This window comes from Peromyscus leucopus, chromosome 1 (assembly GCF_004664715.2).
Source record: "Peromyscus leucopus breed LL Stock chromosome 1, UCI_PerLeu_2.1, whole genome shotgun sequence".
Lineage (NCBI taxonomy): Eukaryota > Metazoa > Chordata > Mammalia > Rodentia > Cricetidae > Peromyscus > Peromyscus leucopus.
The window spans coordinates 129,096,794-129,122,485 of record NC_051063.1 but is presented as its reverse complement, the minus strand read 5'-3'; the positions used below and the strand labels follow the sequence as shown (position 1 = coordinate 129,122,485).

At 41.3% G+C, this 25,692-nt stretch overlaps 1 protein-coding gene across 7 annotated transcripts in view; it reads left to right on the top strand.

The window, feature by feature from the left end:
* The window catches only part of Gabra5 (gamma-aminobutyric acid type A receptor subunit alpha5), a 99,811-nt gene that overhangs the window by 65,034 nt on the left and 9,085 nt on the right, over nucleotides 1-25,692 (top strand). For all 7 annotated transcript variants that reach the window (XM_028894673.2, XM_028894670.2, XM_028894671.2 and 4 more), the window contains 3 exons: nucleotides 12,824-12,967; nucleotides 16,335-16,487; nucleotides 22,537-22,748. In XM_028894673.2, the coding sequence (XP_028750506.1) occupies nucleotides 12,824-12,967; nucleotides 16,335-16,487; nucleotides 22,537-22,748 (509 nt within the window). The remainder of the gene's footprint in view (nucleotides 1-12,823; nucleotides 12,968-16,334; nucleotides 16,488-22,536; nucleotides 22,749-25,692) is intronic.

Genomic DNA, 25,692 nt, shown 5'->3' with positions numbered 1-25,692 from the left:
TTAACTGTACCTTAATTGGAATTAAATGTACTATTTTGTCTCTTCTGTTTAGTTTTAATTTGAAGTCTATTTTGCCAGATATAAGAAGAACAACATCTGCTTGCTTCCTGGTTCCATTTGACTGGAGGATTTTGTTTATTCTTTTACTCGAAGGCAATGCCTATCTTTAAAACTAAGATATGTTTCTTGGAGGCAGAAGATAGATGGATTTTGCTTTCTGATCCATTCAGCCAGCCTATGTCTTTTGATGGGAGAATTAAGCCTATTGATATTTAAAGTTATTATTGAAATTTGTAAATATTAATTAGGGTCATCATACTGTTGATTTTTTGGTGCTATTTGTTATTTTGTTGTCATTGTTATTTTGTGTTTTAATAATTATGGTTTCTTAATTCTTTCAACAGTCTCTCTGCTATGCTCATTCTTTTCTTCATCCTGAAATAATGCTCTTGAATTTTCCTTAGGTTTGATTTGTTGGGGATACATTTTTTTAGGCTGTTTATGCCATGGAAATTTTTTCTTTCTCCTTCAAAAATGGCAGATTGTTTTCCTGGGTATATTATTTTAGGTTGACTGTCATTGTCTTTTAGGACTTGGAATACATTGCTCAGGGATTTTCTTGTGTTCTAAAGCTCCCACTGAGCTGATTTTTCTGGTTGGTTTACCTTTATGTGACTTTTTTTTTCTCTTGCAGATTTCAATATACTTTCTTTGTTATGTCTTACTGTTTTAACTATGACATGTTGTGGTACTTTTCTTTCAGGTTTTGTCTATTTAGTGTTCTGCATGCTTCTTATATTTATGTGGGAGTTCTTTCCTTAGTTTGGATAGTTTCTTCTGTGGTCTTGTTGAAGATCTGGTCTATCCCATTGGCTTGAGATTCTTTTCCTTCATCTATGCCTATAATTCAAGAGGGTTTTTTTTTTAAAGATACCCCATATTTCTTGTATTTAGAAAAATTGTTACATTCTTTTCTTATTTGTTCTAGAGGCTCCATTTGATCCTTGAGATCCTGATATTCTGCTTGATTCATTCTACTTGTAGCCTTTTCTCTTACCCCATCTCCATTTCTTTCCTCACTAGCTGACCCACAGAAGCACTCTCTATCAGGGACCCCCACAGCCTACACATTTGCCTATCATCCTGAAATGTCAAAGAATGGGCATTCACCCAACAAAAATAAGACCAGATATGAATACCAAGAAATATCTCAAACATCATAGTTCCAGATGCCTAGATCCCAGAGCAAAAACAAAAGCATGAACAGTTAAGACAATAGTGTCTCCACCTGAAACTAGTAACCCTATTACAATAGATTCTGAGAAATACAATATTGCTGAAGCACAAGATAAGGACTTCAAAATAACAATTATGAATATAATCAAGGATTTTAATGAGGGTATAAATAAATCTCTTAGTGAACTCTATGAAAACACAGAGTTGAATGAGCTAATGAAAACAATTCAAGACTTGAATAAAATCACTAATGAAAAATTCAAACAGAAACAAAACTAGAAATGAAAAATTGAGGATGTCAAATATAAAACCTCAGAGGCAAGAATCAAAAGTAGTGTACAAGACATAGAAGGAGAGAAGCTTGGGTGATAAATACAAGATAGAAGAAATGGAAAGATCAGTCAAAAATTAAATATGAAAAACATCCAGGCCCAAAACATCCAGGAAATGGACATTATGAAAGATCAAACCTTCAAATGACAGGGAAAGAGGAAGGATATGAGACCCAGACCAAAGGCACAGAAAATATTGTGAATAGTCATAGAAAAAAATGAAAGGGGTGCTTATTAAGGTACAAGAAGCATGCATAATGCTGATAACCAGAAATGAAATAAGAACAGAAATGAAATTCCCCATAACACATCATTATTCCAACACTAAATATAAAGAACAAAGAAAGAATATTAAAAATTGCAAGGAGAAAAGACCAAGTTGTGTCTAAAGGCAGGCCCATAAGAATAATATTTGATTTCTCAATGGAGATTCTGAAAGCCAGAAGGGCCTAGCTAGATGTTCTGCTAACTCCAAAAGACTACTATACCCAACAAAACGATCAATCATAATTTTCAGAGAAGGAAAAACATTCCATTATAAAAACCAAATTTAAGCAATTTCTATTAGTACATCTCTATAGACGAAAAACTTCACTCTGATGAGATTATCTACATCCAAGAAGACATAAGAAATAAATTATTGAAGATCAGTTAATCAAAAATGGGAAAAAATCCACACCATAACAAAATTAACAGGAATCAATAAACATTGCTTACTGATATCTGTCAATATTAATACTCTCAATTATCCAATTAAAAAACATAGACTAACAAATTGGATAAGAAAGCAGTATCCATCTTTCTGCTGCATCCAAGAAGCTTACTTTAACACCAAGGATAGGCATCTCTCAGGGTAAAAGGATGGGGAAAAGCAGATGCAAATAGCAAGCAGTTATAGCCATTTTAATATCTGACAAAAAAAAAAAGACCTCAAACCAAAAGTAATCAGAAAAGGTAGGACACTACATGCTCACCAACAAAAAAAAAATCTATCTGGAGGATATTGCAATTCTAAACATTTATAGACCAAACACAAGGGCACCAAAGTTCATAAAAGAAAAACTACTACAGCTAAAATCATAAATTGAATATCACACAGTGATAGTGGGTGATTGGTGACTTCAATACCCAATTCTCCCCAATACACAGATCATCCAGACAAAAACTAAATGGAGAAATGTTGGAATTCAATTACATCATAAATCAAATGGATCTAGAAAACATCTACAAAACATTTCACCAAACAATAAAGAATACAGTTTCTTCTCAGAGGGTCATTAAATGTTCTCCAAAATTAACCACATACTTGGACACAAGGCAAATCTCAACAGACATACAAAAATTGAAATAATACCATGCATTCGATCAGACCACTATGGATTAAAACTGAAAATCAGCAACAGAAACAATAAAAAAAATAACCTTCCAAACTAATGGAAACTGAACAACTCACTTCTGAATGAATAATGGGTCAAGAAATAAATCAAGACAGAAACTTAAAAATTTTTAGAACTGAATGGAAATGAAAATGCAATATATTCAAACTTATGGGACACAATAAAAGCAGTTCTAAGAGACAAGTTCATAGCACTAAATGTCCGCACAAGAAAAAAAAATGTGGCAAGATTTCAGATTAGTAACTTAGTAGCACACATGAAAGAATATCTAGAATAACGGGAAGAAATAATGCTCAAAAGGAGTAGACAGCAAGAAATGTTCAAATTCATGGCTGAAATCAATGAAATAAAAAACAAACAACAAAAAGACAAGAATCAATGAAACAATGTGTTGATTCTTTGAGAAAATTAACAAGATTGTCAAACCTATAGGCAAATTAACTAAAATATGAAGAGAGAAGATCCAAATTAATGAGAGATGAGAAGGGTGACATTACAACAGAAGTGGAGGAAATTCAGAGAATCATAAAGACACCACCTAGAAGTAATGAGTGAATTTCTTTATATATATAACCTATGGAAATTAAATCAAATAAGTAATTTAAACAGACACATAAGCCCTAATGAAAGAGCATCACCAATTAAAAGTTTCCCAACCAAAAAAAAAAAAAATGCCTAGGGCCAGATAGATTCAGTACAGAATTATGCTGGATTTTCAAAAACAATTAATGCCAGTACTCTTCAAATATCTGGCAAAACAGAAACTGAAGGAACACTGTCTGATACTTTTTATGAGGCTGCTATACCTCTGATCCCAATACAACACAAAGACCAAGCAAACAACAACAACAGTATGCCAATAGAATATAGATGTGAAAATTATGAGTAAAATACTGGCAAACTGAATCTAAGAACACATCAAAAATATTATCCACCACAGTCAATTTGGCCTCATTCCAAAGATCCAGTGATGACTCAAAATACATAAACTAATATGCGTAATTCACCATAGAAACAGATTGAAAGACAAAAATCATAGGATCATCTCATTAGATGCAGAAAAAGGACTTTGACAGAATCCAACATCCCTTCATGATAAAAGTCTTGAAGAGACTAGGAATTCACAGGACATGCTTCCATGTAATAAAGGTAATATACAGCAAGCCCACAACCAATATCAACCTAAATAAAATGAGTAAAAACAAGGACTACTACTAAAATCAGGAACAAGACAAGGTTGCCCGCTCTTTCCATAACTATTCAATGCATCATTTAAAGCCTTAGATAAAACAATAAGAAAACTGAAAGAAATCAAGGATATTCAACTAGGAAATGAAGTTGTCAAAGTATCTTTATTGGCAGATGATATGATTTTATACATAAAACAACCTAAAAACTTCACTAGGAAGCTTCTATAGCTAATAAAAATTTTTAGCAAAGTAGCATGTTGCAAAATTAACACACAGAAAATCAGTAGCCTTTCTATCATGACAAACAGACTGAGAAAGAAGTCAAGGAAGCAGTACCTATCACAGTGACCTCAACAATTTAAAATATCTTGTGATAACACTAAATAAGCAAGTAGAAGATTTCTGTAATAAAAATCTTAAGACACTGAAGGAAAAAATGGAAAATGACACCACGAGGTGGAAAGATCTCCCTTGGTCATAGATCAGTGTGCAAATGACCATCATACCAAAAGCAATCTACAGATTTGATGCAATATCCCAACAAAATTCTTCATAGAAATGGAAAAAAAAATAATTATCAACTGCATATGGAAACACACACACAGACAAACAAACAAACAACAGGATGCCTAATGCAATCCTGAATAATAAAAGAACTTCTAGAATTATTAGCATCCTAGATTTCAAGTTGTACTTCAGAGCTATAGTAATGAAAGTGTCATGGTTTTGGTATAAAACATACATGTTGATCAATGGAATCAAATTGAAGACCCAGACATAAGTCCACAAGTCTATGGACACCTGAATTTTGACAAAGGAACCAGAAATATGCACTAGAGAAAAAGACATCTTCAGCAAATGGTGCTGGTCAAACTGGATGTCTACATGTAGAAGAACACAAATAGATCCATATTATGATCCTGTACAAAAATTGACTCTATATGGATCAATGGACCTCAACATAAGACCAGAAACCCGAATCTGATAAAAGAGAAATTGGAAAACAGGATTGTAATCATTAACATAGAAAAGGATTTTCTGAATAGCATATTGATAGCACAGACATTAAAACCAACAAATAGTAAACAGAACCTCATGAAGCTGGAAACTTGTGTGGTAAAAGACACCATCATTCAGACAAAGTGACAGCCTACAGAATTGGAAAAGGCTTTTGCAAATTACACATCTGATAGTATATAAATGAATAAAACACTGAAAAATAAACATCAAGAAAACAAACAGCCAATTTAAAATGGTATATAGCAGTAAGCAGAGACTTCTCAAACAATGAAAGAGAAATGTCTGAGAAACGCTTAAAGAAATGCTCAATGTCTTTAGCCATCAGGGAAATGCAAAGTAAAACTACTTTCAGATTTCATGTCACACCTGTCAGAATGGCCAAGATCAATAAAACAAATGACATTCTCATAATGAGAATGTGGGAAAAGGAGAATATTCAACCACTGGGGGTGGGAATGCAAAGTTGTATTGCTTCTATAAAAATCAGTGTAATGGTTCCTTAGGAAAATGGAAATAGATCTACTTCAAGATTCAACTATACCACTCTTAAACATATACCCGAAGGACTCTATAGCCTACTACATAGATTCTTGCTTATTCACATTCATTGTTGCTATATTCATAATAGACAAAAATTGGAAACAGCCTAGATTTCTCTCAACAACTGAATGGGTAATGAAAAAGTAGTGCATTTACACAATAGAATATTATTCAACTATAAAGAAAAATAAATTATGGAATTTTTCAGGTAAATGGATGGAGCTAGACTAAATCATCCTGACTGTGGTAACCCAGATATAAATGAAGATATATATTATATTTTATATATATATATATAACATACATATATAATTTTCTCTTATATGTGAATGTTAGCTTTTAAGCCTTGGATGTGTGTGTTATATTTTTAATAACCACAGAGATTAGTTACCTAGTAAGAAAATAGATGGAGAATTGATCTACCAAGGAAGGGAAAATAGAATGTGTTGTTATGGAATATGGAAAGATAGAGGGGAAATTAGAATAGGAGGGTAAAATGGAGAGAAGTATGGGAAAACAGTGCAAAAGAAGGAATATGTGGAGGTGAAACTAACACTAAAATCATGGATACTTATTGCTATATAAACTTCTTAAAATATATGAATAAATGAAAGGAATCAAAATGAAGTCTCTAAATATTAGGGTAGATGATGCCCCATAAGACATCTTTTTTCTTTTTTATAATTTTTAATTTTATAATTCAATTTAATTTACATATCAGCCATGAATTCCCTTGTCCTCCCCCCTCACCTTCCCCTAGCCCACCCCCCATTCCCACCTCCTCCAGGACAAAGACTCCCCTGGAGATTCAGCTCAACCTGGTAGATTCAGTCCAGGCTGGTCCAGTTCCCTCCTCCCAGGCTGAGCAAAGTGTTCCTGTATTAGCTCCAGGTTCTGAACAGCCAGCTCATGCACTGAGGACAGGTCCCGGTCCCACTATTCAGAGGGCCTGATCCAGTTGGGGGCCCCTCAGCCCCTGGTTCATAGTTCATGCCTTTCCATTCGTTTGGCTATTTGTCCCTGTGCTTTATCCAACCCCAGTCTCAACAATTCTCGCTCATATAAACCCTCCTCTTTCTCGCTAATTAGACTCCCAGTGCTCCAACCAGGGGCCCAGCTGTGGATGTCTGCATCCAGATTTCTCAGTCCTTGGATGGGGTTTCTGGCACAACTATTAGGGTGTTTGGCCATCCTATCACCAGAGTAGGTCAGTCCCGGTTGTCTCTCAGCCATTGCCAGCAGTCTTTTGTGGGGGTATCTTTGTGGATTTCTGTGGGCCTCTTTAGCACTTTGTTTCTTCCTTTTCTCATGTGGTCTTCATTTACCATGGTCTCCTATTCCTTGTTCTCCCTCTCTGTTCTTTATCCAGGTGGGATCTCCCGCTCTCTTTCCCTTGACCCTTGCCGTTCATTGCTCTCACTCATGTCCAGGCTGTTCGTGTAGATCTCATCCATTTATCCATCATTGGGTGATCCCGTGTCTTTCTTGGGGTCCTGTTTTCCAGGTAGCCTCACTGGTGATGTGAGTAGCAGTCCAGTCATCCTTGTTCCACATCTAGCATCTTCCTATGAGTGAGTACATACCCTATTTGTCTTTCTGAGGCTGGGTTCTGAACAGCCAGCTCATGCTCTCAGTGCATGAGCTGGCTGTTAAGAACCTGGGGCTTATACAGGAACACTTTGCTCAGCCTGGGAGGAGGGGACTGGACCAGCCTGGACTGAATCTACCAGATTGAGCTGAATCCCCAGGGGAGTCTTCGTCCTGGAGGAGGTGGGAATGGGGGGTGGGCTCACTCAGGATGATTTTTTTCTAGATCCATCCATTTGCCTGCAAACCTCTATCTCCCCCAAGATCCAGCTATACCACTCTTGGGCATATACCCAAGAAATGCTCAATCATACCACAAGAGCACTTGCTCAGCTATGTTTATATCAGCATTGTTTGTAATAGCCAAAACCTGGAAACAACCTAGATGCCCTTCAACTGAAGAATGGATAAATAAATTGTGGCACATATGTACAATGGAATACTACTCAGCAGAGAAAAACAATGACATCATGAGGTTTGCCTCATGAGACATCTTATGCAACCAAGAAAAACCTTCCAAAATGGGTTACATTTTGTTGAGTCATTGGCCAAAGGATTCCCATGGAAATACCCAAACATCATACTGCTAAGGCTATTGGTTACTCCTGCGACTCCTAAAGTGGTCAAAAGCCAGAGACTAGATAGGTCTAGGTGAAAGCCTACAATTACTATTCTGCTAAAGGAACATCCAATAACATGGCACCCAGTGTCATAACACTATATCTCATCCCTCCTTAGAAATGGGTAAGATATTTCTTATCAATTAAAATGGGCAAGAAAAAAATTACAACAAACGCTGGCATGGGTATGGAAAATGTTGAACAGTTATTCACTGTTAGTGGAAATGCAATCTGATACTGCCACTATGGAAATCAATATGGAGATTGCTCTAAAAGCCTGAAATAGATCTATCATATGATCCAGCTATACCCTTCTTCTATATATACCCAAAGAACTCTATCCTACTACAGAGATTCCTGCTTACCCATATTCTTTGCGGCTTGCTTACAATAATGAGGGAATGGAAACAGCCTAGATGTCCATCAAAGGTAAATGGATAATAGAAACATTTTATATATATATATATATATATATATATATGTGTGTGTGTGTGTGTGTGTGTGTGTGTGTGTGTGTGTGTGTGTATTGCACAGAAAAATTCAGTCCTGAAATTTTCAGGTAATAAAGTAACACAGACCTGAAAATACAAATTAACAGAGACTGAGATGGCCGAGTGGAGGGAGGGACAGGGAGGGAGAGCAATGAAAGAGATATCTTGGTAGAGGGAACCATTAGGGGATTAGGAAGAAACCTGGCGCTATGAAAATCTCCAAGAATCCACAAGGATGACACCAACTAAGGTTCTTTCATCTATAGACCCTAGCTTCTACTCTTTAGATGAATATGTTTAAATTGAAGTACCAATAGAAGCCAGAAAACTAGAAAGGGACTATGGGGCCAGAATTTCAAGTGATAGCTGTTAGAAAACAGGAAGTATGAAGGGGAATAATGGATCAGAAAGGGGTAGGTATGGTAGAAGATGGTAGGTCAGGTTAGGGGAGGGAGTATGGGGGAGGATAGCTAATACTAAAGAGGTTTGAAATGACATGTGGGAGACCATTGCTGTAGAATCTTCTGATGATATATACATATACATATATTTAAAATTTAAATGAATTTACCCTATGAAGTGGGGACAGTGCCTCCTTAGACACTATAGGCTATCAAACAAATAGCCCAGGGCAGGTATGGCTTATTTCTCTTTGAGCTGTTATTCAGTGGGATCCAATAGACCACCTAAACATTACTGACTATTACCTTTGCTCTTGGGTAACTTCTAAAACTTGATGTAAGACCTATTTCTGAAGATGCCACATACTTGAGTCATAGGACATGGAGAAATCAAGCTAGTAAATTCCTGGCTACCTTTTACAGTGCTGGAAGGTGCTGTGCACACTACTGTTGGAGAAAAGTACTCAACTGTCTTACGCAGATATGAACTCCACAAGCTACAATAACTATTGACTGGACAAGAAATGCCCATGGGTAAAGTAGTGTCAAGGGCATCCAAATATATTTCTGACTAGATTTATGAGTTTTTTCCGTAAGAATTCATACTTGGTAATGTTAACTGAGCCAAAACCCATGGCCAGTTAGGTCATAGGTCCTATGGGGAGGTTGTGATACTATTATTCTGCTAAATGGACATAGTAATAAACTGCCCTGCAAATACTTATCTTTATACCCATAGATTAGCACATCTCCCACTCCCTATCAGAGAAGCTTCTTTCTACAGAAGATAGTAGTTAATGCAGACATACACAATTGGTCAGTGTGAACAGATTTAAAAGACTATGGAATGCTTAGACCTAAATGAGACTTCTCCTTCATAGCTCCTCCTCCCAAGACTCAGGAATCATCATGAAAGAAGAGTGAAAAGATTTAATGATTTGGTAAATCAGCGGTAGGGGGATGAGTGCTGTGACAGGAATGTGTCCTTGCAAACATGAGCTCATGGGGACTGTGACTGCAAGCAGATCTTCAAAACCCATGCCAGCCAAATCCCAGCAAGGTCGGGGAAGGTTCGAAGTCCCACCCCTAGTTAAGGAATTACTGGCAACTGGAGTTAGGGGGGAGAATCAGTTTTCTTTAGGGTGTTGACTCTGAGAGGCTTACTATGATCCAGTAGATTGTTCCTCACCCATGCACATATTGGCAGGACTCAGTGGACTCAGTGTGCTAGAGAGAAAGAGAGAGAGAGAGAGAGAGAGAGAGAGAGAGAGAGAGAGAGAGAGAGAGAGAGAGAGAGAGAGAGAGGAGATAATGAAAACCTGAGTTTGAAAGAGAAATAGGGTGAGGAGGGATAGGGATGAAATTGGAAGGGAGAAAATAAGAGAGTATTTGAACAAAATACATTATATGCATGCATGCCTGCATGAAATTATCAAACAATAGAACTTTGCAGGAAAAAAATAGGCAATGTGAAAAACTAACACAAGTCCAGAATATGAAACTAGAGAACATAAAATTTAGAATACTACTTTGGCAAGAAGGGCGGTATTCATGAGTGAGTTCCTTGTATTTGCTATATACACCTTTTTTTTTCACAACTGTGACTAATTATTTGAACAAAGAAGAAGAGTCGGGGTTGTAATAGGGTTTTATGAAGATTTGGCATTTTGCAGTAAGTCAGTCACTAGACTATTCTGGCTTATCTCTGCTGAGCTTCTCCTAGAAGCAAAGCAGATGGCTTTGCCTGTGAGACCCAAGAACAGTTGCTTATAGGCACTTTTGGAGGAGTGGGTTGGCCTGGGTTCTGGGAGGCTCTCCGTGTAGCTCATCTCTGTAGCTCCTCCCCAGCTCCTGAGACACTGCTGACTTACCTCCTGCAATGGGGCACAGATTTGTTTTATCTTGGGAGTTGGGGCACCAAACCTTGCTCTGAAGGTGTGGCATCTTGCTTACTACCCACATGGAACATCTGTGAAAGTTTTTGGCTTGGGCTCTGGGGCAGACATGCTGGCTTAAGTGCAGGGCTGAGGGACAGCTTAGACGTACATGTTTCAATGGAACAGCTCCTGCATGGCTGTGTCTCTGAGCACCCCCTCAGCTACCATCAGCTACTTGTGCCCCTTCCAGTGTGGTAGCTCCTTGCTGTTGTTGGTGGCTCAACTCCTCAGATTCTAGACCCTGCAGTGCCTGGGGGTGATGGCAATACTCTCACAGCTGTGTTCTGGGCATACCATTGCCATATATCTGGGACTCTGGACTTAGGCACCCCTTTCTTCTTAGCACCCTTAGCAGATCATTTCTTCCCCATTCTCTGTCCCAGCATGGAGGCTCTGGTGCTCTTTCACCAGAACCCAGGACCCCTGAACCTCTATTTTCTGCTCAGTAGAAACAACTGCATTCTCCACCCCCCCCCACACACACACCACATTGATTCAGTTAGCATTTAAAAAATGCACCCAACATTTCTCTTCTTCCTCCCACTGCTGAACAAGATGATTTTAATGTGGAATGTTTTTCTCTGTCCTGTCTCTACTGTTTTCTGTTGTCTCACTCAGGCTGACAGATCTTGATATTGCCTACATTGGAGTAGGTCACATATTTGCTTTAAACCTTTCTCTAGGGTCTACCTGGCTTAGATAAAATGGTCAATGCCTTACAGTGTCCTCAAGGCTCTACTTTCTTACCCTGCCCTCTTCATTATAGTCCTAGCTTGTTTTAGGCACCAATGGATTGCTCCTGTTTCAGGACTTTGGTGCTTGCAGCCACCTTTATCCCAAGGGACACAGAGCCACTCCTGAACATCCCTTAGATCCCCTAAATGAAGCCTTAAGTCTCATTCTCTGACATGCCTCTGCTTTTCTTTCAGAGGAAATGCCTTCCCAGCACTTCCTGCCACTTCTCACACTGCATCCTCTTCCTGTCACAGCTCTTTATTTCCTCAGAGCATGAATCTCTTGAGGGAGGTACTTGGGTTTGCTTTCCACCCAGTCTGTCCTAATTTTCTAGTGCTGCTGATGTGACAAGCTATCACCAACTCTACAGATTAAAATAACACTTGTGTTGCCCCAGAGTTCTATAACCAGAAGCCCATGGGACTTGGTAGATTTGTCTGTCTCCTCTGTCTCACAAGGCCTGAATCATGGTGCTGGAAGGGCTGCATTTTTTTCTCTGGACATTCTGAGTAGGCCTGCAGGTTTTTGAGGTGGAGCAGAATTCGGATCCTTGTGGCTGTGGTAAAGGCCCTTGTCTCCTTGTCAACTGCCACATAGGGCTAATTTCCTCCTTTTTTGGTGTTGTGGTCACTTCCACCAGGTTCAGAGCCAATGGCCAGCCCAGTCCGTTCTTCATTTGCAAATCCACTCCTGGGTCCTGGTTAAGAAAACTGTTTTTGACTGGACTGACCCTCAGCCATGATAGTCTGAGATAACCTCTGGATTTCTGTCCCATTGATTTCATTTTATCTGCATAGTATCTTTTGCCATGTAAGTAACAAGTCAGCAGACACGACCCTGGATAGAGCTACTGTCTGCCCTAGCAGTCATCTCCCCTAGACAGTGTGGCCAGTTCACAGGGAAGGTTTGCCGTAGGAATAAGATTGGTGTGCTACGGCTAAGTGTCACTGTGTAAGTCAGGCAGCCATCTAAATCTCAGGTGTAGGCCCTGTCATCACCCCATCCCACAGATGAGGGAACTACAGCACAAAATAGGTGACCTGTCAAGGTCACAGATCTGCTGAGATGGCAGGCACTTATTCCAGAGCTGACCCTATTCTTTGGTAGGTGGAAAGAGAAAAATACATGAGAATTGGCTTAATCTGTGGCATATTTGGAGCATCAGGTCTTTTGTAGCAGTAAGGGTCTGACCCACATGGTGCATGTGTACCACCCTACATGCTTTCTAAGCCCTGGAGTTTGATTCTCAACATCATCCCTCTTCTGTCTGCATCTTTGTATTTCCCCCCAGTGGAAACCACTCCGAATTTACCCACTTTCTTTCCCTTTCCCTACAGATGCTTACCCTAATTCTGAAGTCGTCTATGTTTGGACCAATGGTTCTACCAAGTCTGTGGTTGTGGCAGAAGATGGCTCCCGGCTCAACCAGTACCACCTCATGGGGCAGACAGTAGGCACTGAGAACATCAGCACCAGCACAGGTATGAGATGCTTGACTTGTTGCCTGGGGCTAAGGAGCATCGTACCTTCCATGGCTCCATGTCCTACTCTGCAGGACTACAGATCCCATGTAAATACTCTGACTCCTGTAGACTCTCTTGAAGCTTGACAAAGGGGCACCAACTGCAGTGACCTGGGAATGGAGAGGCCATTGATCTGTGGTGCATGTGGCATCTGTGCTGTACATATGGGTCCTGTCTGGAGGCCCAGTGATCCACTTACATAATATCTTTCCCCATTCCTAAGAAACAAGGTAGTCTCTGCAAAGAGGGGCATGCCTCCTACTGGATGTTCCCATTTCCTTCTCTGAACTTCTCAGATTTCCCTGTGGTTGAATCTGGGAAACTAAACTAGCAGTAGACAACAAGTGGCTAAGGTGGTAACAAGGAGACAGATACAGTTAATCACACACACACACACACACACACACACACACACACACACACCAATTTGTCTCTGTAGGGCGGTCTAGCTTGGCCAAAGGAATACCATGCACTTGACCTGCACAACCTTGAAGTTCTATGGCAACACCTCCCCTGGCTGAGGACTGGCATGGCCTAATCTATCACCAGGTTGTGGTATTGTCAAACAAGGGATGCAACCTGTTTCCTCATATAACAGAAGAGAAAAAGTCTTAAGGGATGGACCAAGCCATGGTTGTGAAATGTTGTCTGAGCTTCAGAGATGCCTTTGATTAGCTTACTGTTTGTTCACAGTCAAGCAGCTGGCAGGATACACATACAACACCACAGGCATGCTCTTCTTTATAGCACATGCACCTGCCAGGGCAGGGTCCTACCCACCAACAGCCCATAGCGCTAGGCATCACTGAGTGATAAAGAGAGCCTGAGAGAGCAGTACCATGCCACAGTTAAAGGAAGTAGAATTTCACATCTGGTTTTATAGAAATGAAAAAGGTATGTAGCAGAATTTGGGGTGCTGACACAGGGTGCTGCCTTTAGAAACACTTTCATACAGTTCCTTAACATTTCATAGCAGCAGCTCTGTACCAGCCTATATTCTACAAAGACATGATTTTGAAAGCATTTTCCAGTTTTGTTACTATTAACTCAAAAATAAAGACAAGAAGAATTGAAAGGATAATAATTTCACATCCTACTGTATTTTGAATGGCATTTCTTGTCTTCAAGTGTTATGGAGAAACAAAATTTGATCATTTCAAAGGAACTAGACCCTGCTACTAGACATTTACCTACCTTTATCTCTATCCCTCTTTCTGTCTTCTGCTTGAAAGCCTGCCTGACCTCTCATCTGCTCTCAGCTGCAGGCTATTGGAAAAGCACCAGCATGTGCAGGCATTGCTTAGAACTTTGGCTCCTTTTCTGTAAGAAGGCATTTTTTTTACCTCTCTCTGACCTGTGACATCATAAACACATGTCTTGGGGGCATCTGTAGCAGCCTTGCTAAGCTACATGTTTTGGTTTAAAGCCTCCAACATGCCAATGCCCTGTCTACTACCCCTTTATAGGCAAGCCCACAACTGGAATTTGCACCAGAAACCTAAGACTATGCTTCCATGATCATAGTAATTCAGCAGCCCAGCCCCCAAGCTTTGTACTACTCATTGATGAAATCTCCAGACCGTCTCACACCCTGTACTTCTCAAAGCATCCCTCCCATCTCTAGGGAGACACACACACTTGTCCAGAAAACCTCACTTCACATATAGACCCATGGCCCTCCCATTTCAGCTCCTTACCAGTTAACCATTAGGACGGCATCATTCTCAGCAAAAAATGGAAGATCCCCACTTGCCTCCCACACAGCCAAGCAAATCCAGAGAAGGCAATGGGACATTGCCCAGGAAATCCAGTTTAAAACAACAAAGGACCGTCTCTTTGCAGGGTAACAGACAGGATGAGCTTCCCAGATCTGTGGCCTGTCTGTGTGGCTGTTTCTTCCTCTCTACCTGGGCTGGGAAAGCACCAGGCCTTGGCAGACAGTAGCAGTCCTGTATCCCTGGAGCTCCACAGCTGGAAAATAAGGAGGATCTGTTCATCCCCAGCAGGGCTCTGGATGCCTGATTTCTATCTGCAAAGGCTAAATCCTCAGATCCTGATTGCTATAACCTGCAAAGTGGTGAGGGGGTGGGGGCAGGGAGCATGACACAGATTGACGGGGGATTAATGAAACACATAAATCTGATTTTCTCCTAAAAAAGCGTGCACCAGCAAGGGCCCTTCAGAGGCTGGGGTTCACAAGATTTGCTTATGAAATGACCTTTAAGAAAGCCAGGCAGCAAGTCCTAGCAAAACCCCAAGCTAAAAAAATCACAGCATGTATTCAAGGGACCTAGCCCAGACCCATGCAGGTTCCATGATTGCCACTTTAGCCTCTGTGAGCCCCTACGAGCCCTGCTTAGTTGATTTATTCAGTCTTGATATGAGGGTTTGTGCCTAGTCTTATTGCATCTTGTTCCATTGATATCCCTGGAAGGCCTGCTCTTTTCTGAAGGAAATGGAGAAACAGTGGATCTGGGGGAGAGAGGAGATGTATGTGTATGGGAGACTGGGAGGAATGGAGGTGGTGGCCGGGATATATTGTTTGAGAGAAGAATAAACAAACAAATAAAACCAGGCAGTTTGCATGGTGCCAATCCCAATTGACACATCACCAAAGCAACCCCCACACTCAGGGACAATCATGGAAGAGGAAGCATAAAGATCGTAAGATCCAGAAGTCCAGGACACCTACTCTGATATGAAAGTGTGTTCTGCATATGACAAAGATGTTGCACAGATGAACTCTCAACAGCATTGATCGCCTGAATAAGATCAACATATGATGACACCAATTGACATAACAAAATGGACAGGGAAATTCCCATCCCTAGATGGTCAATGGGTGCTGAGAGAGGGAGAGCCAGTTTCCGCCAGGGGTGAGCTCCTATATAGGTTGTCCAGTCCCATTGGTCAGTCCTGGACACACACACACACACACACATGCACACACACATACACACACACACATGCAATGCTAAACAGACACAGTAAGTTGTATATACATATTTGCATGTACATATATGTTCATACTGTAACAATAATAATTAAAGAAGATATCATGAATTTCTGATGAGGACATGGGAAGAGGGGGTCAGAAATGAGACAGTGAACTTGTATGAAGTTCTCAAAAAATTATTAAGCAAACAACAAAAATGAAATTAAAAAAGCTCAGGCACCCTCTGCTACCAGCTACCTAAACAAATAACCCAAATAAACACTAGTTTGATTAAAGGCAGAGGAAGGGAGCATTGTGAACTCCTCTGGGGAGGTTCAGTAACCCTGGCCCTGGGAGGAGAACTGATCTCCATGATTTGTGTATCTGCAGGGGAATACACAATCATGACTGCACATTTCCACCTGAAGAGGAAGATTGGGTACTTTGTCATCCAGACCTACCTTCCCTGCATCATGACAGTCATCTTATCCCAGGTGTCCTTTTGGCTAAATCGAGAATCTGTCCCAGCTAGGACAGTTTTTGGTGAGTACCTTCAAGTCAGGCCTTGACACTGGTATCTTGTGATTGGTCTAAACAATAACTAATGCCATGGCTACATTTGAACTGTGTATTAAAGGCGTGATCCTTATTAGGTAGCATTGCAGAAAGGAAACCGGGAGATGGGAATGGGCTCATCAGGGCAGACAGGTTTATTCAGGAAAACCTGAGAATGGCTTACGCCATGCAATTAGTTAGAGCATCTCTCTTAGGGACTAGGGGGTCTTATATTGAGCTAGGAGGAGGAAAGAGAGAGCAGAGGCTATATGGGGTGGCAGCTGGCTAAGCTCTTCTTTTGCAACAGGATTTTTTTTAAGTGAGGTTGTGTCTCAAGAGCTTAGGATGTGCTGCACTGCACCACAATATTCTCAATTCTTAAAACATCTGTTTTGTAGAACACTCTGTGCTTGTTCTGGAAGCCAGGTGTTCAATTTTAAGATGCTGGTGCAATTGCTTTATCATTTCCCTATCTTGGCACTATTTGGAGGAGCTGGAACTTTAGGCGATGGAGTCTCATGTAAGTCAGACCATTAGGGTTATGGTCTTGAAGAGAACTGTGGGTCTCTAGTCTCTTTGCTTCTTGGTCACCACAAAGTGAGACACTTTGTTCTTTTCCATGCTCCTGCCATGACTGCTATTCTACCTCAGGCTTCAAATCAACAGAACCAACTGACCATGGCCTAAGACCCCCAAAACATTTCTTCTTTTTAAGTTAAATATCTGAGGTATTTTGTGACTGTAATGGGAAGCTAGCTAGTATAGTTATCATATTTCTATTAGGGCCTATCCACTGTGACTTGGGAAATAAATTGAACAAGTAGTTAAATTTTTAAAATTAAGAAATAGGATTTCTCTTTGAACAAGAGTTTGAGGGAATACGATTTGTTCTGCTTAATAATTATTTCCATTTTAAAGACCTTTCGTCATTAGAAGACCCTTTGAAGATGTGAAATTATAAGCATCCCTTCCTCCTCTTTTTTTTATTCCTACCTCCCTTCCACTGGAGATCAAATCCAGATTCTTATGAACGGTAGGAATGTAGTTTACCACCAAACTACACTCCTAGGCTGGACACAGTAGTATTTTCCAAATCAGGTATTTGTGATTTTTCATGTGGTTCCCTTTGAAGTATGCACCCCAGTCGAAGATCTTCCACAAAATATACTCATTCCATTGTATGTACACTATTACATTCTCCATATGGTAGTATGGAAACACACTTCCCAACCATCTGTAATTGCAAGTGCTGCATTCTCAGATTCAGCCAACCACAGGTGGAAAATATTTGCAATGCCATCACATCTGTACTAAACATGTACAAACTGTTTTTCTTGCTATATTTCCTAAAAATATAGTATACAGATGCTTTATTTGATGATCACATTATATAAGGTATTGTAAGACACCTAGATATGGGTCATTATATATGAGAGACTGTCTGAGGGTTCTATGCAGAGGCTGTGCTATTTTATATGAGACTCAAGTGTTTATGGGTTTGGGAATCTGAGGTGGTCCCAGAACCTGTCCTCAACAGACTCCCAATGGTGACTAGCAAATGAATTTTCCTGGATGCATGAGAAATGTCTGTTCATCCCCGGTGAGACAATAATGACAGACCAGAGAAATGATTCCACTCAAACCTATCTTGGTGAGCCAGTGAGTTTATCTTATCAGAGTAATTTGAAGGATCATAGTTGGGAGTTTACTTACAGAAGCAAGCTGATGACATATGAGAGCTGCATCCCTGTCAACATGCGGGCAGATCCATAATGAACCTCCCCTCCTTAACAGTTGTTTGCTGCTTATATAATCTGGAGGAAGGGCCTTGTGAGTTTTATAAATTTCAAGCTTCCTGAGACTTGTAAGTTTCTGAGGCAAATTCCTGAGTCTTATGGGTCTCCCAGAAATGAATATTTCAATTCAAAGGAAATAGCTATGTAAGAATGATACTATTGAATTATACTACTGAAGAACAATCTAGAAAACCATCATTATGTGTCCCTAAGATATTAGATACAGCAGGATCAAGCTGTATACAGTGGATGATTTGACTCTCTCTCGCCTTGAAGTTCCCTGTACTAGCTGGCTTTCTGTTACTCTTAACATAGTATCTGTGTTTACTAATCCTAAAAGAAGAAAGATTTGTAGTTTGGAGTTTTCCTATATCCCGGCGTGCCATTGGTTGGGACAAATCTCTTCCATTCACGTCCCCCAAGTAAACATACAGAGGCTTAAATTAATTAAAACTGCTTGGCCATTAGCTCAGGCTTGTTACTGACTAGCTCTTGCACTTAAATTAACCCATAATTCTTATCTATGTTTAGTCACATAGCTTGGTAACTTTTCTTAATTCTGCCTTGTCATCTTGCTTCCTCTGTATCTGGCTGGCAACTCCTGACTCTTCCTTCCTCTTCCCAGAATTCTCCTCTCTGCTTTCCCCACCTATACTTCCTGTCTGGCTACTGGCCAATAGGCATTTTATTTATCAACCAATCAGAGCAACACATATTCACAGTGTACGGAAAGACATCCCACAGAAAAGATTTCTTTTTGTTTTTTTGTTTTTTTTTTCAGATTTTTTTTCTTGCATTTTTTTGTGATATATATTTTTATTTTACAATACCATTCAGTTCTACATATCAGCCATGGGTTCCCCTATTCTCCCTCCTCCCACGCCCTCCCCTTACCCCCAGCCCACCCTCCATTCCCACCTCCTCCAGGACAAGTCCTCCCCCGAGGACTGTGATTAACTTGGTAGACTCAGTCCAGGGAGGTCCAGTCCCTTCCTCCCAGACTAAGCCAAGTGTCCCTGCATAAGTTCCTGGTTTCAAACAGCCAACTCATGCAATGAGCACAGGACTTGGTCCCACTGCCTAGATGAGAAAAGATTTCTTTTAGCTCACAGTTTTAGAGATTCTTAGTCTGTGGTTATTTGTTTGTGTTGATTTTGGGCCTGTGGCAAAGCAACACACCATGGCAAACATCTTCACATCATGGCTTGTGTGTGTGTGTATGTGTGTGTGTGTGTGTGTGTGTGTGTCAGGGAGAGACAGAGAGAGACAAAGACAGAAAGATGGACAGAGACAGACAAAGAGAGACAGATAGGTGGAGTGACAGAGACATTGAGAGGCAAGAACAATGAGAGTCAAAGATATAGAAAATTTCCTAGTTAGGGTTTTTATTGCTGTGAAGAGACACTATGACCACAACAATTCTTACAAAGGGAAACATTTACTTGAATGGCTTACATTACCATCATAGTAGGATGGAACATGGCAGCATGCTGGTAGGCATGGTGCTGGAGAGAGAACTTAGAGGTCTACATCTTGCAGGCAACAGGAAATGGTCTGAGTCACTGGGAATGGCTTGAGCATGTATGAGAGCCCAAAACCCACCCCCACAGCGACAAAACTCTTCCAATAAGGCCATACCTACACTTCCTAATAGTGTCACTTGCTAGGAGCTTATGGGGGCCAATTATATTGAAACTACCACAGACATAGAGAAGCTGAAAGATAAAGAAACAGAGACAAACAGAAGCTGGGCTCCAATATCTCCTTTTAGGGTATGACCCTTCCCATGACTAGAAAACTCTATGCTACTCTCCACCACCAGGGGTTGGGGACCTAACTTTTTAACACTAGGGATCTTTGGGCTCAGATTTGTCTAACCCACAACACTCATTCTCTTCCCACTTAAGAAGGTATACTAAAAGCAATTTTGCAGGTTAGTTGTGACAGCATAGGCTCATATGAAGTACAGTTTTCACACAAGCTCCTACATCTACAGTTTTCCTTCCTTAGTAGGAAGGTGTTGACATGCACCTTATCTTGATGGTATATAAGAAGTCTAGGAGTCCTGAGCCTCCTGGTCATCACTCTACTCCAGGTTATCAACTTCCTTACCATGACTAAATTTAGACTATGTAATTAAGGTGTGGGGATTGGTTCATGGCCAAGAGGCACTCACTCACCAAGCTGATGGACTTAACAAACTCTCTAGATATTTATTACTTACGTAGGGCAAAGCATGAGCAATACTACCTGTAATAGTCTGTTTTGTCTTGGAGATTCCCAGCACATGTTCAAACATTAAATACCCGAGAAGAGGACTGTTTGAGCATCTGCACTGAACTATTTCCTCAGCATAAGTCACTGAGTGGATTACTAAGAAAAATCACGATGTAAAATCAATGACTCACTAGGCATTAATTCTACATAGGTTCCATGTTCTGTGAGTTGCAAGTCTTCTAGCTGCTGGCCCACCACTGGCTCTGTAGTGTTCCATTGTACTAGTTTCACAGGGCTTCTATAGAAAGTGTCCGGCTTAAAAACATAGTTTTGTTGTCTCATGGCTGTGGAAGGTAGGAATCCAAGATCAAGATACTAGCAGGGTTCATCCTGAGATTTGAAGGAGTCTCTTGTAGATTTTGTTTTGTTTTGTTTTTGTTTTTGTTTTTAACTCTTTGCTCTTTGTGGGCCCAACTCCTAAAAAATCGTGATGACTTATTCTTACTTAGGAATGCCTGGACTTAGCTTGGCTTGTTTCTAGCCAGCTTTTCTTAAATTATCCCATCTACCTTTTACCTCTGGGCTTTTATTTTTCTCTCTTCTATATACCTTTCTTTACTTCTTACTCCACTGCTGGCTGTGTGGCTGGGTGGTTGGCCCCTGGAGTCCTCCTCTCCTTTCCCTTTTTCTTTTCCCTCTCTCTTCTTCTCCTATTTATTCTCTCTGCCTGACAGCTCTGCTTATTCCTATCCTGCCCAGCTAGTGGCCATTCAGCTCTTTATTAAACCAATCGGGTGTTTTAGACAGGCAAAGTAACACAGCTTCACAGAGTTAAACAAATGCAACATAAAAGAATGTGACACACTTTTGCATCATTGAACCAATGTTCCACAGCATGAAAGAATGTAATACATCCTTAACTAATATTCTACAACCATCTCTGATCCAGGAGTCTGCTCTGGCTTATGGTAGGCCTAGGGTTAGTGTTTGCCCTGTGTGCATGTTTAGTCAGAATTTCCTCTTTTAAAGAATGTCAGTCACACTGGATTAGGGCCCACGCTGTCTCCTGATGTTATTGCTTCTTCAGAGCCTAGTTCCTTATAAGGTCACAATCCTAGGTAGCTATGATTAGGACTTCAGTGCACCAATTTGAAGGGCATCACAGTTTGACCCATGACAGGTACATTCCAGCCATATACCATACACGGGTCCATGTCACAGAAGTGTGGAAGAAGAGAGACTGTCTAGATTGTAAGAGTCCCCAATCCTGACTCCAGGGATGGGCTGTTTCTTCACAAGGTGGGAAATTGGGTACACTGCTAAGTGCCTGTAAATCTTCAGCTCTTCCTGCATGGTGGGTACAGTACACCCTTAGTAGCTTAGTGTCAGAGACAGACACTTGTCTGGTAACACAGATCTCCCCATTGTAAAGCCAAGCAACCTGGCTTTCCTGTAAAGCCACTTCAGTGTCTGTAGAGCCAAAATGGCTCAAGCAGATATTGTCTCTGCTTTGAAGGAGTGAAGTTCCCATCATGGTGCAGTGATACTCAGGTATCTCCAACATCTCTGTGTGGTCAGCATACAAGAAAGGAACACACTGAATCATTTTGTCCCTGCCCACTGCTTACAAGGTACACAGAAAATTTCTATGAGGCACACTGAGTCCTGTGTGGAGATCATTGCCATTTTCCAGGGTTCTTACCTTAGTCCCAGAGACATACCACTCATCCAAAGCATCTGTCCATCTAAAGAGAGCATAGTTATATAGAAATCATACAAAACTGCATGCCCTCCTCAATTTGTATTATAGAGAAAGGGGACAGTGGGAGCAATTAGTTAAGTAACGTTTTTGCTGCAGAAAATGTTATAATCACAGACACATCAGGGAGAAAGGAGTCAGCCCAGGCTAAAGAAAGAGGCCTTGTGTCATCACATTCAGGGAGGGAGCTCTGGAAAAGAACACTGGTCCCTGTTCCCATGTTGTCTTCTGCCTCTCCTTGTCTCCCCCTCTCCCCGCTGAGCAGGAGTGACCACAGTACTGACCATGACCACCCTCAGCATCAGTGCCCGGAACTCGCTGCCCAAAGTGGCCTATGCCACAGCCATGGACTGGTTCATTGCTGTTTGTTATGCCTTTGTCTTCTCTGCTCTGATTGAATTTGCCACAGTCAACTACTTCACAAAGAGAGGATGGGCCTGGGATGGCAAGAAGGCCCTGGAAGCAGCCAAAATCAAGGTAACAGACGGCTTATTAGCCTCCTTTTATTTGGGGGGGGGGTTCCATTGCCAAAGAAATCGGGTCTAATTCTGGGTCCAAATTCTCAACAAGGGATTTAGTTTCCCACCTCTCCCTCCAGAATGGCCCTTCCACTCAGCTGCAAGGCTTTTGCAGGTCCTTACAGATGGTCTAATTTATTTTAAATCAATTTCAAGTAAAAGGTCTGGTGTTCAGTGAGTGGCTTCGACTCACTCGTATTCAAACTACTTATTTTTGTAAAAAATAATCCTAACTCTCTAGGGGTGATGTGTCAGAGTTTTAACCTCAGTTCACACTACAGCAAGTTCTTTTGTCCCTGAGCCCTGTGCTATATCTTCTTTGAGGTAGCCATCGTGTCCTGAAGAGGATGGACAGCTTATTGGAAGTTGTCCATCAGCCAAAAGACCCAGTGCTCCAAGGAAACGATTTGGCCTACTCAGGCTGTGAGCATGCATAATGATGTGAAGCGTCACACTGTCAAATGATCTTTCATTGCATATTTCACACATGGTTTTGACCAAATCTAAAGAACAGCACAAGGTTCCAAGCTGAATTACTTCCTTGGGAGAGTGAGAAAATGTATGTACCCAGAAAATAAAACCACCAGTGATAACCTGCTAATCCTACTGTGCACAGAGCAGATACTTAAGCAAGTTCTTGGTGCTAAGAGAAGGGGAGGTCAGTTCTTCCAGGGGAAGTTTGAAAGGAAATCTTAATCTTTCCACTGGGAAATAAGCCTGGAAGGAGTTCAGACAGGGTGATGCATGAATAGAATTAGCTATCCCGAACCACAGCCGCTGGCAAACCTGGGCGCTTTCATCCCATGGAGTTCATCTGGTTCTCCCCCACCTTCAGCCCTTGCTTGTCTGGGATTGGATACTACATTTCTTTTCTTGACTTTACCATGAACTGTCTGTCCTCTTTTCCAAGTACAGTATTTTATCCCCCATGTCATATGCTATTCACAGTCATACCTCAAAGTCCGCTTGGCTGTGTAAGAGGACAGGGCTGCAGGAACTGGGAGACAAGAGTGAGGGGCTGACAATAGGAGCCTTGCTTGGAGGTGTACCACAGCCTACCTGCTAAGTTCTCTCCAGTGGAAGTTTATAAAGATATGCTAACACCGAGCTCCTTCATCTGAGCTCACTTGATGTCTGACTGTCCAGGGCACTAACCCCAATGCTTGTTGCTTCTTCACAGTGCCCATTTGTGTTTGTTTTCAGGGTCTAGGGAGACACAAATGATTCAGCTGTTGTGGTTGATCTGTAGGGATCTGGGGAAACATTTGTAGAAACAGGGTGTCCTCGGGATTTGAGACTTACAAAGGGTAGCCAAGGCAGTCAAGAAGGCCATTTGTAGGGAAGAAACATGAATAATGTGGAAAGATAGGGCTAAGCAACCTACCTCATGTTACTGGAAGATAAAGGCTTGCTAACTTCCCGAACTTTTAAGGGCTACATGGTGATAGACTGGAGTTGGTCAAGTCTAAGAAGAAATGCTCTTGAGATGCCTTTGCACAAAGTCTAAGGCCTTCCTGAATCCCGAGTCCAGGTGGATTGTGAGGTCTTGGGCAGATAGCAAGATAGCATGCTGTTAGATACAGTGCCAACACCACCAATTCAGGTTCCGTGTAACTGCTCTTTTGTAGGTCTGTGTGAGGACCTGGGGTGGGGCAAATGAAGGAAACATGGACTGGCTAACGCCCACCCACATTGTGCATTGGTCAGCCCTATGGAACTTCAAGATGACGAGATGTTCCCCAGTGCTGAGCCCTACCCCAATGCTGGAAGGCTCTTTGTGTGGAAGTATGCTACCAGGCAGGCCAGGCACACTGAAAGACCCAGGGACTTAGTGATAATGACACTCTAGTGGTGTTGCTGTGAGGTGATTGTCACTAGAAGTAGAGAAAACTGTAAGAACTCAGAAAACAGACCATGTGCTCCATTGTTTCCTACCCCTGAGAAAGGAGGAAGGCGTGAGATGAGGCAGAAGACAATGATGCTCTGTGTGCAGGCTCAGTAGAGCCTCAAATAACCCATAGTGAAGCCCTGAAGCAAGTCAGAGGACATGGTAGGGAAGTGATGCCACTGCCTCATTGGCTGACATGTGAGTTTTGAGTGACATTCTTCCTCGGGAGACCTTAACAAGCATCAGTCGCTCCAGATAGGGAAGCACAGACCAAGGTGCATAGAGTTCTAAAGACCAACGCAGTGAACCAATGAGTTATATTGGGCTTAAAGGAATATGAGTGAGGAGTTGCTTACAGGAGCATAGCTGACTCAAAGGCACTTGAATCATCAACGTCCATGGGTGACAGCTTACAAAAGCTGGGAAGCTTGAGCACACTGCACAGCCTGCAGACAGCTCAACAGCTTTGGAAGTGTCCATTCCAGTTAGTTCACTTGGCTGGAGCATCTTCCAAGCAGCCTGCCTGGTGTCTGCTTCTTCTAGGTGGTTCATGTGCTTTGAGCCTTTTCTAGGCAGCTGTCTTGTCTGAGAGTGACTCTTGGGCATCTTTATTTGTTCGTTTTTACATCCCAACCAAAGTTTCCTCTTCCTCCCCTCTTCCCAGCTCCTCCCCCTACCAATCCTCCTCCACTGTTTCTCTTCAGATACAAGTGGGTATCTCATGGATATCAGCCAGTCATGGGATATCAAGTTGCAGTAAGACTAGGCTGGATGAGGCAATTTGGTAGGAGGAATGGGTCCCAAAAGCAGGCAACAGAATCAGAGACATCTCCCAACTCTCACTGTTAGGAGTCATTCTCATAAGAAGACTAAGTTACACAACTGTAACACACATGCAGAGGACCTAGTTCAATCCCATGCAGGCACCCTGGTTGTCAGTTCTGTCTCTTTGGACCCTTATTAGCCCAGATTAGTTGTTTCTGTGAGTTTTCTTGTGGTGTCCTTGACACCACTG